We start from the raw sequence: 13704 nt of genomic DNA, 5'->3' as shown, positions 1-13704 counted from the left end.
TCAGCTAGGAGCTTCAAGGCATGCCTGAGCACATGAAATCAAGCCCCTGCGGGACTGTCCTGTGGCCAGACCTGACACATTGAGTGCCACCCCAGGGTTGGGGCTGCTGGCTTGTCCACCTGACACTCTCACTCAGGGATCATCCCACATTTCCAGCGGGGGTCGGGATCCCAGGGTGGCCTCACCCCCAGCATCCTTCTGACAGCCTCCAGCCGTGCCAGGACCTTAGGGGCCTCCTGGGGACACAGCATCTGTAGCTCCCCAGGTCTCATGTGAAGCAGCTGGCGCCCCATCATGGACCCGAGAGTCTTCACCGTGCTGGGAACAGAAACAGCAGAAACTGTCAGTGGTGGGGCGGAAGGACTGGGCCTGGGTGTCTGTGTGGAGAAGGGGCTGTTTGCGCTTGGAGACTGGGGTGACAGAAGAATTCACAGAAAGGGTATCTGGAGGCCAGGGAGTAAGATAAACATATTGGCTGAAACTAATTTCATAGCTCCTGAGGTTGAAGGGAGAAGCGCCCTGGAAGAGACTCTTGTGATGGGGAGGGGTGCCTGATTATTATCTGAGCCCTTTACAGAGGTAAAGCCGTGGGACTTGGCACTCACACAGTGGAGAAGTTCTCGGCCTGCAACCAGGCTGTGACCTCCTCGGGCCTTGAGCTAAGTCGAAGCCCTGGAGCCTAGAATCAGGGGAAGTGGGGGTCAGAGGCCATCTCATCTCAGAGCCACCTACAGCCACCATCATCTGGGTCCCTTCTCTGGGCTTCCGTCAGATCACTTGTCTCACTCCATGGTTCGCTTGTCTGATAGGCACAAGGCTTGTTCTCTGCTCTGGTCCCACGAATAAACTCAGGATACAGTAAGTGTGTGATAATACTGATTAAGTTGAACCGGGACCATCTCCTCCACTTGTCACTGGATCCTCCCTGCCCCCACCTCTGACTCAGGCTTTATAGCTTCTGAATAGTCTAGGCTGGGTAGTACCGGAGGGAACGACTTGCTCTGGCTTCCAGGGAACCCCGACTGCAGGGGCTCCAGGATGTTGCTGGGGATGTAGCCGCTCCGCCCCATTTCATTCTTCACCAGCCACCACCGTTTACTCTGGTCCAGAACCTGCCAAGAGTCACTCCAGCGGTGACCCAAGCCTCTGTCCGACCAGCCTTGCCCCTCCCCCACCAGGCTTTCTGCCTTCTGGCCCTTCCCCACCTTCCCTCTCCCTCTCTAGGCCACCCACGCCATGCTCCCAGTAGCTCCCACCAACCACCACCTCCTTTTATCAGCTCAAGCCCATGCCTCACCTCCAGTACCTCTCCCTGGACCACAGTCAGTTCCCGTGGGTTCCTAGCTTCAAACTCATATAGGACTTGCATCTTCACGGCTGGCTTGACAGGTCCGGGTCTGGAGGGCCCAGGGTGGCGTCCGTGGTGGTGTGTCTCCTCTTGAGCAAAGTGCGAGTTGCTCCCTAACCTAGGGCTCCCCCCGCTACCCCCGGAGACAGTCAGGATGGCCGGAGAGTGGGGCCTCAGAGACTGGGCCCCTGTCTCAGCCCCAGATACCTCCCCGTTGGAGTCTAACGGTGACTTTTGGGCTTCCACAGATTTTGAGGGCAGGTCCTTCTTAGGTGGGCTTGGGGTGTGGGTTTCTATAAGCAGAAGGGGTCTGAAATGTTGATTTCTCAGGACTCTTCCAGCAGTGGAATTTTCTGTATCTGAGCTCTCCTTTGAGCACTTAATACTCAAGCTCTGGGAAATCAGAGGTGTGTGTGGAGAGTATTGAAAGAAGAAGGGATCGGAGCCTAGGAAGGTGAAAAACTGCCTCTTCACCCAAGGTGGGGGAGAGATGTGCCTGTACGTGTATGTGCCTGGCTAAAAGAGAGCCCGGACGTCAGTGACATGTAGGATCCACAGATCCACAGATCAGCCCTGTCCCTCCCTCCCCAGAACCCTACGGTCCTGACTAAACCCAGGGCGTACCGGAGGGAAGTAGAGTCTTGGTATCTTGAAGGTTCCTGTAGGGGCAGAACAGAGTACGAGCAGGTTGTCAGCCAGCGTGGTGGTAGGGAGGTGGGGTGTGAGACCACAGACCCCCTTGCACACAGCTGCCTCATATCCCCTCACCTGTCTGCCCACCACACAGAACCCACCTACCACTTAGGTGTCACGTGACCATGGTTTGGACTGAGATAGTGGACTGAGAAAGCCCAGCCAGAGACTAGGGCTTTGAATAGGACTCTGTGCTAAGCTCCCCTTACCTCGTAGGAAGGTTCTGGAAGCTGCCAACCGTCATAGAATGTGGGTTGGTAGGGCAGGGGCTCACTGCCTGTCCATTTGGACCTGGGGAAAGAACAAGGCTGAGTCCACTCTGTGCCAGGCTGTGGGATGTGGAGAGGGCGGAGATGACAGGGCCTAGCCTGGGGAATCTTCTAGGTAGTGGAGGACGTGGCCCACGTGCACTGATCAAAGGCCCCAGGACACCCACATAGGAGCGAACAGCTAAGCATGTGCAAATCCCACAGTGCAGGTATCCATGGGCCAGCCTCACCTCTGCCCGTGAAAGTGCAGACATATCAACACCAGAAGAGATGAGTACTTTATCTCACTGATGGGGGGTTTGACTAAAAGTGGTGGAACCGCAGAGCGTTAGGGCTGGAAGACCCCCGCGGGGTCTAACTGGTTAGAGTTCCCAGCAGCAGATCTCTTTCTAGCGGGTTAGTACGTGGAACTCGGCCTTGTGATCCCAGCACAGCACTCTGGCCGGCTCTAGGGTGGGAGCTGGTACTTGCCACTCAGCCTCCCCCTCACCCATTGCCTAGCACGCAGGAGGAGCGGCACACTGTTGGTGGTCTCCAGTCACGCTCTGCTTGCCGGCCTGGGGAATGCCAAGTCCCCTCTTCGAGGAAGTCCCCTCCCTGCCTCTCGGAGGCAGAGGTGATGCTTCCTCTTTGCACTGCTGCTGAACTCCAGACACCCTGGATTATTGCTCCTCTCACGCTGAATTGCACATGATTCTCACATGTCTGTGTTTCTTACTTACGTTGAACTCCTTGAGAGCTGTATCCATAGTACAGTGCATGGGACACAGGAGGCAGCTAATTTACTCAACGGGGACAAGTAAGTGATTCCCCCTTCTGAATCGTTTTTATCGGCTCCTTTTCTTTGCCCTAAAAACATGCTCCGGTCTTCCCTTGACTCTGTTACTGTGCCCTGTAAGCTGTCATTCTATTCCCTTATCTTTGTCCAGTTTTTTGAGGGCGTGTCCACATGCCCTGCCTGCATTTTCTTGCCTCTGGGTCTTTCGTTATGCCTTGCAACCTGACTTTTACCTTTGCCATTGCTGTGTTGAAACTAGTTCTTCTAAAGTCCTGATAATCTGACTGCCAGATCCAGTGGCCTTGTATGGTCTATATCCTTCTGGATTACCACAGAATTTAGTGTTATTTATAGTTTGGGGTCAGTTTGCCTAAAATCAAATAACCTGAATAAAATTTACCTGAAATTTAACTATTTTGAGAGTTTTTACAACTCTTTAGTTATTCTATTTTCTGTGTTTCTGTCTTTCATCTCATTCATTCGTTCATTTTTGGTTACTTTAAGAAATGAGAAAACATCTTAGGCCACATCTGACTTAATTTTATATTTAAAATAATAAACAGAGTCAGAAAATAGAATAGAGGTTACCAGGGGGCTGGGAAGAGAGAGGAGTGGGTACAGAGTTTTGGTTGATTGTGTAATGGGTAGAGTTTCTGTTTGGGATGCTGAAAAATTTCTGGAAATGGATAGTGGTGATGGTTGTACAACATTGTTAATGTACTTAATGGCATTGAATTATACACTTAAAAATAGTTTAACTTTTACCCTATGTATATTCTACCACAATAAAAGAAATTGATTACATTAAGTTATAATTTATGTCTTTAGATGAATTGGACACAAAAATCCTTTAATGGGGCTGAACTGGAAAAAAAAACCCTGCTCATTAGGCAAAAAGAATCCTAGAACCACTGGTTTTTTTCCCAGTTGATTTCTCTTTCTAAAACCCTCTTCTTGGACTTCCCTGTTGGCAGAGTGGTTAAGAATCCGCCTGCCAATGCAGGGGACATGGGTTCGATCCCTGGTCAGGAAAGATTCCACATGCCGCGGAGCAACTAAGCCTGTGCGCCACAACTACTGAGCCTGCGCTCTAGAGCCCGCGAACCACAACTACTGAGCCCGCATGCCACAACTACTGAAGCCCGCGCGCCTAGAGCCCGTGCTCCGCAACAAGAGAAGCCACCGCAATGAGAAGCCTGTGCACCGCAACGAAGAGTATCCCCTGCTCGCCGCAACTAGAGAAAGCCTGCATGAAGCAACGAAGACCCAACACAGCCAAAAAGAAATAAATAAATTTATATAAAAAACCCCAACCCTCGTCTCTCTTGGTTTTCATGCTTCTGCTTTTTTGTTTCTCCTTTTAACTCTCTGGAATTTCTCTTTGCCTCCTTAACCATGTTTCCTTTCACCACCTTGAAGTTTCCCCAGGCCCTTCTCTCATGGGGAGAGCAGACCATGCTTGTTAAAGTGAGCTCTGGGGCTCCCACCACAGTGCTTACCTCCAGGTGGCCCCAAATATCACTTCTGTACTGACTGTTCTCAAACTCTTGTAGTCAGGTCGGACCTCTCTCCCAAAGCCCAGGCCACCCTGTCTCTGCGCAGGTTCCACTGACACCTCAGCTCAGCATATCCAAGCTGGTTTCATCCTCCCCTCCCCACAGCTGTCATCAATTTGGCCTTGCCGCCCAACTGCCCATCTCACGGTTCCACCTGCATGGAATATCTCTTTCTCTCTTAGCTCCTTGGCTGCTGGGTTGCAACTCTTATTGATGTTACATTTGCAGCATCTCTTACATCAGTAATTGTTAAAATCTGGGCAGGAATTGAGACAGAGTTTTCACTTTGTCCTTGACAAAAATGAGAAAAATTTTAGTAGAAGGTTGCCAACTCTCCTTCCTTGGGAAGAATTGTTCTTTTTTCTGAAATAATGCTTTCCTTCAGTGGTGGGTGATGGTAAGTGGTGGTTTTGTTTTGTTTTCATTGTTTGTACTTAGCCTAATTAAAAGTTGGACACTCCAGGTAGAGTCCTTCAATTTGTTTTGAGATATTTCATAGAATAGAGGTTACCAGGGCCTGGGGAGTGGGAAGAATGGGTACAGAATTTTGTTTAATTGTTTAATGGGTACAGAATTTCTGTTTGTTTTAAGACACAATGTAGAGCCTGCCACCTCCTGCCCTGTGTGTCCTGCCCTATGCCCCCACGTCCCTTGCCTCTGATTCAGTTAGGCTTTGTCGTCACTTACTGGCTGGTGGTCCAGGCTATGCCCAGCCCCTTCCAGAGGTTACTCTCAGGTGGGCTTAGGCAGGACTGCAGCAGATCAATGGCCTTGGTGGTGAGGAGGGGTGAGATCACTTGGACTGCTAGGCCAGGCTCAGGGCACTGCTCCAGGATCTGGGGAGGGACAGAAGGTTTCAGGAAGCCTGGGCTCTTGCAGGGCCAGACAGGAGGCGGGAAGGGCCTGGGGTCCCTGGCTTCCCACTTTTGCAATACCGCGTTGCCCCAGGCCTGCTCCTTCCTGCCCCCACTGGTGTCCTTGGGGTTAAGGACAGTGCATAGTGGGGATGGCGTCTTGGGGTCAAGGAGAAGAATGTGCTGAGGTGAGCAAAGGGCAGATCCACAGACTCCCTCTGCCCCCTACCTCCCACCCAGGCCTCTGTCTCATCTTAACTTCAGCATGTCCCTCTGCACCACCCTGTCCTCCCCCGACTCACGGAGTTCAGAGTTTGGAAGAGGAGGTGTATGAACACAGGGGCGCCTGTATCCTGCAGCATCGTGGCCAGGTTTCCCTGAGGATACAGGGCGAAGCCTGTTACCACCCTTCCTCCCACCCTACTTTCACCAGGACCCCAGGGCCCCATTGTTCTGGGCCTTGATGGGGAGCCTGGCATTTCTCCAAGAGTGGGAAGAAGCTGGAGAAGCTTGGGATGCCCATAAGACAAGAGAGGAGGGGACTGCTGAGGTGGGGTGGGGGGAAGGGCTGGGGAACTTGTGGGGAGCCACATACCAGGAGGTTGAAGCTGTACTTGATCTTCTGGAAGCAGTCGATGTAATGTGCCTCTGTTATCCCTGTAGAAAGAAGTGGGAAGGTGGTGGGTCACAGATTATCCCAAGACTCTCCCCCCACTCCTCTCCCCTGGCCCTCAACACTCACCCCCCTGATGCTTTATCTGTTTCTTCCTCTGTCTCTTCTTCTTATGACTGGTGTTTGACTGGTCCTCCTTCAGCTTTTCCATGAATAGCTCGATGTCTCTTAGGACGTGGCTCAGCACCTCCTGGACCCCAAACAACCCATGGTCTGAGTGGGCAGTTAGGCCCACCCTGGAACTCCCAACCCTGACCCCCCGCCCCCTCCTACCACAAGCCTGAGCCTCAGGCCCAGCCCAGGGTCTGACCAAGGCTCCGTGTCCCTCCTCAGCCCAGGCCCTGCCTTGGTCATCCTGGCACCTGGCTCCTTGGGGTGATGGAGACGACTGGTGTCCTCCCTTGGGCCAGGACCAAAAATCCTCAAGGAGCCCAAGACAGTCTGCAGTTACCTGATCCCGTCCTGGGTCCCCGGGGGATGGGGACCTCCTCGAAGGAGGCAAAGTGAAGGCACTTGAGTTTTGGATGATGGAGTGGTGTGGCTGGGGCCTTGGGGATCGTGGTGTGTCTGCAATGGAAGGGAACCATGGCCCAGAACTTCTTTGACCTTTGATGGGAATCCTCTCCTCCCACTGGCCCCCACGCCCAAGCTTACTGTGCTCTGGGGTCATCCAGTGGTGCTGTTCTGGAGGGGGTCTGCACTCCAGAGGAGGTACCTGCTCCTTAGGGATCGGCCTTTCCAGAAGAGGCCCCCTGCATCTGTCCTGACCTGGGAGAAGGGCTCCGAATCGGGGCCTGTGAGCACATGGTGGGGACACAGCTTTGACAGGGTTCTTGGAACAGAGGCACTGCCCACCCTTCTGCCCTAGGACCCAAGGGTACCACTCCCTCTCTCCAGGAGCCCGACCAGCCCTGCTCCCTGGTCTCCATCTGAAGCCTTCCCTGACTCTCCCCTGCCTCATCTGCCTGCTCTCTGGGGCCAGTCCCTCCCACGTCAGCCTCTGAGGCCAGCCTCCAGTGTTCACTGGGCCCTGCCCCAGCCCCTTCCCCATGCCCATCTGTGCCCTATTTCAGCCTGGCCCCTCCCCAGGTCTATGCCTATGTTATTGGGCCACAGGCTCCTGGGTTCCCCCAGATGTGGGGCAGCCCTGAGCTCTGAGGTCCTGCAGGTGGGCTGGGGCAGAGGCTGCCTACCTTTGCTGTAGCTCCTCCTCCAGAGCCTTCTGCAGGCTGGTCTTCAGTTGCTCTGCCTGCAGGAAGCAGCAGTCAGACAGGCTGGGGATGGGGGGGTCGGGGAGGAGTGGGGGGGTGATGGCTGTTGGATTCCACACCTACTCACCCCCACTTCCTGGCACTGGAAAAGCAGAGTGCTAGTGGCTGGCAGGCCTGAATCCTGCACAGTGATGGACAGGACAGAGTTGTAGGAGCAGGTGTTGAGTGCCACGTCCATGTCCTTGATGCCGTCCAGGCGGTAAGATTCCAGTTCCTCCTGGGCCAGGCAGAGAGGTCAGCTGTGAGGTCACTGAGAGCCAGGCTGACTCCTGGGAGCTCCTGACCTGGGTTGCTCCACCCTTCTAGTGGTCTGGGATGGGGCGTCGTCTCCCCTGATCCCTGTGTCTCTGTCCCCCGTTTCTTCCTAGTCCTGCGTATGTATTGTGTATGGAGAGGGGTGGTTGCCATGTGGGACATGCATCGATGGTGTTCATGCCTGGTGCTCGCTTTCCCACGGCCTGGGTCAGCTATGATCCCTTGCGGGGAATGGTGGGAGGCTGACCTTTGTCTCGATGTCCAGCAGCTGGAGCCGGCCATCCCTGACCTGCAGGAGCAAGTCCTGGCTCCACACCTGGCCCTGAGCGTCCATTTCCTGCAGCTTTTGCAGGGCATCCTTGGGCTCCTGGACTCTCTGCGTCCCCAGCTTACACGTCAGCAGGTGCTAAGGGGAGAGGAGAAGATGCAGGACTGGGAGAAGGTTTGGAGAAGGGGATCACAGGTGGGAATGCGCAGGGCTGGGGGGTGGGGGAAAGGCAGCAGAGGGGGAAGACATGTCCCTGGCCTCCCTGTTGGGGAGTGCCAGGCCATCCCTATAAAGCAAACTTCAGGGGCCTGTGTGATGGCCAGAGGCAGTCAGGCTAGGATGGGGCTCCCAAGTCAGGGTCTGAGGGGCTGTAGGAGGGGGTTTAGGACTCTGGAGGAAGGACAGTCATGGCCTTTAACAGTCCAGGCCAGCTGAGGGGGCTAGATCGTGGTAGATGTGGGCTTCAGCTACCCAACAAATAAGTCTGAACTCCTCTGGGTGGGATATATATAGCATGCTCAAATTCTGTCCCCGGCTTCCTTTGCCCTCTTTGGAATCACCATCCCAGCCTGGTCCATCTCCTCCCTGGCCTAGCGTTCCTGTCTCCATGCCTTTTCTCATGCTGTTCCCCCTGCCCAGAAGGCGCGTTCCACTTCTGCTAACCCATCACCTCCCAGTCTCTCAGGAAGAAGTCAAGCCCCCCTTCTCCCTGATTCTTGCCCAGAGAGGTCCATACTGACCTCTCTCTCCACTCAGGCCCTTGCCCCCTGCTAGTCTGATCATTCCAGCAGTGTTTTTATCCTTGAGGAGACCCCTCCCTTCTCCTATCCAAACGTTGCCTTCACCAGTCACAGTCCTGCCCCTCACCCTCCCCTCCAGGCCCTGGTTGGGGGGAGGTTGTCTGCCTCCTGCCCCTTGATCCCACAACGCCGCCCTCTGCATAGCTCTCAGCTCCTCTCCCAGTTCACACGGCTGGCATATTCAGGAGCTCTGACAACATGACCAAGTGCCCTGGCATCCTGGACATGCCTCTTCTTGCTCTTGCCTGCTAAACCTAACCGAAGCCGGTTCCTAACCCCCATCCCTCCATGAAGCCCAGTGCTCCTGGGCCCAGCCCAGATGGCTGGGGGGCCCTGACCTCTGCCGCCCTCTGGAGCCCCCAGACGGTTACTCCAGCATCCCTCGCTGCTTCTTCTGCTTCTTCTCCGGGAGGGCCCTAGATCTGCTGCTGCCCAGGGGCGGTTTCTACCCCAGACCTTCAACCTGACCTGGTGTCTTCTCTTCTCTGCCACACCCTTCCAGTCTGAGCTTTCTCTGTGGTGTCAGCAACTCTCCAGGCAACTAGATGTGGCAGAGCCAGTGTTATCTTCCCACGCAGGGCCAGAGCTTCCATTGTAGGCTCTAAGCTGCGCAGGCCTGCCCCGGGGAGCTCAAGCCCAGAAAGCTCCGCTCTCAGACAGTGGTCCTTTCAAGTCCTCAAACAGGGACCGCTAACCTCACACAGTCCTTCCTCCAGCTGGGGCAGGGGGTGGACTGGGAGACAGGCGGGGATGGGGTGGTGGCAGGTGCCTCCTGACCCATCCCTCTGCTGCTTGTTCCTGCCCGGGGATAGGACGTCCACCACCTCAACCTCTAGCCTGGCCTTCCCTGCCCATCTTCCTTCCCCACATTCAGCAGATGCTCAGTTAGGCTTGCTGGACCCAAGCCCACCTGCTCTGACTGGGTCAGGCCATTGGCTTCTGTGGCAGAGACTTATCTCAGATGTCTGTTTTTTTGTCGGGGTGGTGGACACACGGGAAAACTTGGGTTGAATCAGGAAACTGTCTGGGGCCCCCGGGTTACTCACCTCCACCCTGAACTGCAGGTGGGTGGGCTCTGAGGTGAGATTCTGCAAGTACTCCTTCCGGTGCACTGCCGTGGCCCAAAGCAAGGGAGTGGGGGCAGAAGAAGGAGGTGAGACATATACAGCAATAGGGGTTGGTCAGCTTGGCGAGGGAGGGAATGGAGGGCAGGGGGTTCAGGGAGCTCAGTGGGAGGGAACGGGAGAGGGCACTGGAGGGACAGCTTACAGTAAATGGCTCTGCTGCTGGGCCGGGACATGTTGACACTGCTGAGATGACTCCCTAGAAGCCAAAATGAATGGAAGAGTCAGCAATCAGGGCTGGGGAGAGGGATACTGGGGCAGAGCTGGGCAGGACAGCTGTTGCAGCCCATCCCTGACCCGGGTCTGAGGCTTGGACCACAGGTCTTTCTGGATCCTTCTCCAGACGTACCCTCTGCTGAGGAGCCCTCCGTCTTGGCGGGGCCTTGGAGTCCCCCAGGCAGGCTCCCAGCTTCCCATTATTTTGCCAGTAAAGCTCATTCCAATGGGCTCAGGAAAGCTGGGTGGACAGGAACTTGGGACCAGATCCCATCCTGGGCCTGAGTGTAAAATATGCCAGATGGGTGTGCCTAGCTTCTGGAGGGAAGGAATTAGGGTCAGCAGCCTTCCCTGCCAAAGCAAGCCTCTTGTCCAAGCCTGTTTCAATTCCTCAAATTAGGAGGAGGCCGATGCTGGCTCTTATGCTGGGGACCCGCTCAGGAGGGGGGTGTGTGTGTGTGTACGCACATGCATTCGTATGCACGTTGATGATGGGCTCTGTAGGATGTGTCAGTGGTCTGCACTTTCCTGAATGTCTTACTAAATCTTCTGTCTCTTTGCCTTTCCGTTCTCTGAACCCTCTTCTCAGAGTCCCTCCCCACACAACCCTTTAAATTCCAGCTCAAGGGAATAGACATTTTTCCAAAGACGATATACAGTTGGCCAATAGGCACATGAAAAGATGTTTAACATCACCAATTATTAGAGAAAAGCAAGTCCAAATCACAATGAAGTATCACCTCACTCCTGTCGGAATGGCTATTAACAAAAAGGCAAGAGAGAAAAAAAAGTTGGTAAAGAAGTGAAGAAAAGGGAACCCTTGTGCACTGTTGGTAGGAATGTAAAATAGCGCAGCCACTGTGTAAAACGACATGGAGACTCCTCAAAAAATGAAGACTAGAACTACCATATGATCCAGCAATCCCACTTCTGGGTATTTATCCAAGGAATATGAAATACACACCCCTGTGTTCATCATGGAATTTATAACAGCCAAGATATGGAAACAACCTGAGTGACCATCAACAGATGCAGGATAAAGGAGATGTTGTATATACAATGGAATTAACCATAAAAAAGATAAAATCTTGCCATTTGCATGGACCTTGAGGGTGTTATGCTAAATGAAATACGACAGAGAGAGAAAGATAAATAACGTATGATTCCACTCTTTTGTGGAATATAAGAAACAAACAAACGAAACAAAATATATAAACAGACCAAACCAAACGAAAATGTAGATGCAGAGGACACAGTAGTGGTTACCAGAGGAGAAGGGGCAGGAGGGAGGGGGAAATGGGTAAACGGAATCACTGTGTGGTGATGGATAGAAATTCAATTTTTGGTGATGAGCATGCTATAGTGTACACAGAAGTAGAAACATAATGTTGTGCACATGAAACATATAATGTTATAAACCAAGGTTAACTCAATAATTAAAAAATCTAAATAAATAAATAGATTCCAGGTTAAGGGTCACCTCCTCAGTGAAGCCCTCCTTGACCACCCCACTCCACCCTTCCCATCATCCTAATGCCACATCAAACCTTGTACGTTCCTCTCTAACAAGAGCAGCCACCCTGGTTAGTGCTGTGAGCCTAATGCTAATTGCCTTATGAACCTTATATCATTTAATTTTCACTACCATCGCTTATACTTCCTTGGCCCTATGTGCTGAGCACTGTTCTACAGATGTTACCCCCATCAACTCATTTAATCCTCAGAACAACCTTGCTGGGTGGGTTCTGTCATTATGCCATTTACCAGATGAGGATGCTGAGGTTCAAAGAGGGTAACAGGCCTGAAATCTCAAGTAAGTATTTGATAGAGAATGAACCCAGCCGTGTCTGACTGCAAACTCCATGCTGTAACTGTCTATATATGTGCCTCTGTCACTGGGCTGTGACCTCCTGAGGACGGACTTATCTTGCCACTGCTGTCCACACAGCGCCCTCCTGGCACAGAGGGGGTCTAGAATATGTATATGTTGAAACGGAATGGAAGTAAATGAGGTGCGTGTGTACGTGCAGGGTGGGGCGGGAGTTAGCTGAGTGTGTGGGTCAAGGTAATGTGTTACTTTAATGACGTAGGTATGCATCACGAATAGGGTGTCAGTTCCGTGGGTGTCCGTGCATCTGCGTGGTGCCTCTGAGCTGTCCAGAAACCTTGGAATATCCTGGGCAAAGTGTCAGAGAGCAGCCCACGCCCCTGTTACTAGGACTGTTATGAAAGTAGCAGAAGATCTGATAAGATGACTCAGTGCTGGGGAAATGGTTGCTAGTAAACAATTAAGGGATTGTGGCTGGGTCTCTGTTTTCCTTGTTTGGGAGGAACCCTTTCCCCACCAAGGGTAAGGGGGTACTAAAAGTCTGCTCTCCCTCTCCCCAGCTGCACCTCTCAGGCTGCAACACTTCCTGCTTCTAGATCCAGAAGACAAAGAAGAGAAAATGAACGGTGTTTCGGTTAGCTCCCCGCCAGCCGCCTTGCACAAGGATGGTCCCTGTGGGTCTCTGTGAGCAGGTTCAGGGAAACATCTGCTGCTCAAGATCCTGATAACACAGGCAGGGGGTGGGGGGATCCTCAAGGTGGGGCGCGGGGATGGGGGGATGAAAGGTGGGGGGTGGAGGAGCGGGGGCCTCCTCGCCCCTGGGAAGGGGGGATCTCTGGCAGCCCAGTTTCCCCATTTATCCCCCAAATTTAGGGACCTGGAGTGGGGAAGGGGTTCGGGTCTGCATCACGGACCCTGGGAGAAGCAGCCCAGGATGCGGCTGGAGCCCTGCTTCCTGGCTGGCTAGCTTGGCCGAGTCCCAAGCTCTTCTTAGGGCTGCTCGTCCTGGCTACATCTGACAATGGGCAGGAGGCCCTGGCCTGGGAAGCCTCACTGAGTTGCACCCGGCATCCCCCGCGGCTTGGATGGGCCCTGATCTCACCGAGGGCCAGTCCCTTACCTGGGTCCCAGTGAGGCCTGGTGGCTGGTCCCCCCGAAGGCGCAGTTGTTTGAGCTGCTGGTCTGATGCTGGTGGTGGGAAGGCAGTGGCTTCTCTGCTAGAGGCGCAGCCACAGGCAGAGGCCCTGTGATCAGGTGAGCCCTGACGGCGCAGACAGGTCTTAACGCTGGTGAGGCCATGAGGCAGCCACACCTGTGCTCTTTGGACTCTGATGGGTGGGAAGGCCTCCTAGGCCACCACCTGCCCAGCACCAAAGCCTGGGCCTGTGGCAATACCTGCGCCGACATGTGTCCCAAGCTTAGCCAGACTCCTGCTTCCCAGCTTCCTCCTCTGCTTGCCTCTGCCATTAGTGTGTGGCCCCCTCCTGCCTCCCCCTTTGGGTACCTCCTCTGAGGCCCCAGGTCAGCAACAGGCACCAGGGTTGGGACCAGAAGGAGAGGGCACCCATGGTTCGGGAGAGTCTGGCTTCTGTGGTCAGGGCACAGGCGGCTGGAGGTGGGCCCCGGCCTTGGGGGCAGCTGTGGGCTGGCACGTGTGCCTGTGTGTGCTGCGCATGTGGGTTCGTGACCGTGTGTGCCCAGGTGGTACCTGCGAGCAGGATGTGGAGTTTGTGAGAGCAGATGAAGGCTGGGGGCCAGGACCACCATGGGC

The 13704-nt window shown here is 54.0% G+C and overlaps 1 protein-coding gene across 1 annotated transcript; it reads right to left on the bottom strand.

The window, feature by feature from the left end:
- On the bottom strand, nt 1–10065 carry EPS8L3 (EPS8 signaling adaptor L3; the record flags this gene model as incomplete). The annotated part of the gene is made up of 16 exons (XM_082864558.1): nt 1–54; nt 939–1112; nt 1298–1481; nt 1973–2007; nt 2251–2332; nt 5332–5480; nt 5801–5875; nt 6094–6155; nt 6241–6361; nt 6623–6738; nt 6826–6965; nt 7365–7420; nt 7510–7659; nt 7945–8103; nt 9812–9876; nt 10035–10065. The coding sequence occupies 16 exons, from the start codon at nt 10063–10065 to the stop codon at nt 1–3; spliced, it is 1653 nt and encodes a 550-aa protein (XP_082720684.1).
- Nucleotides 10066–13704: the final 3639 nt, after the last annotated feature.

The sequence above is a fragment of the Leucopleurus acutus genome (genome assembly GCF_964270905.1).
Source record: "Leucopleurus acutus genome assembly, chromosome: 2".
Lineage (NCBI taxonomy): Eukaryota > Metazoa > Chordata > Mammalia > Artiodactyla > Delphinidae > Leucopleurus > Leucopleurus acutus.
The sequence above is the reverse complement of the archived record's forward strand: the minus strand, read 5'-3'. Positions and strand labels throughout refer to the sequence as shown.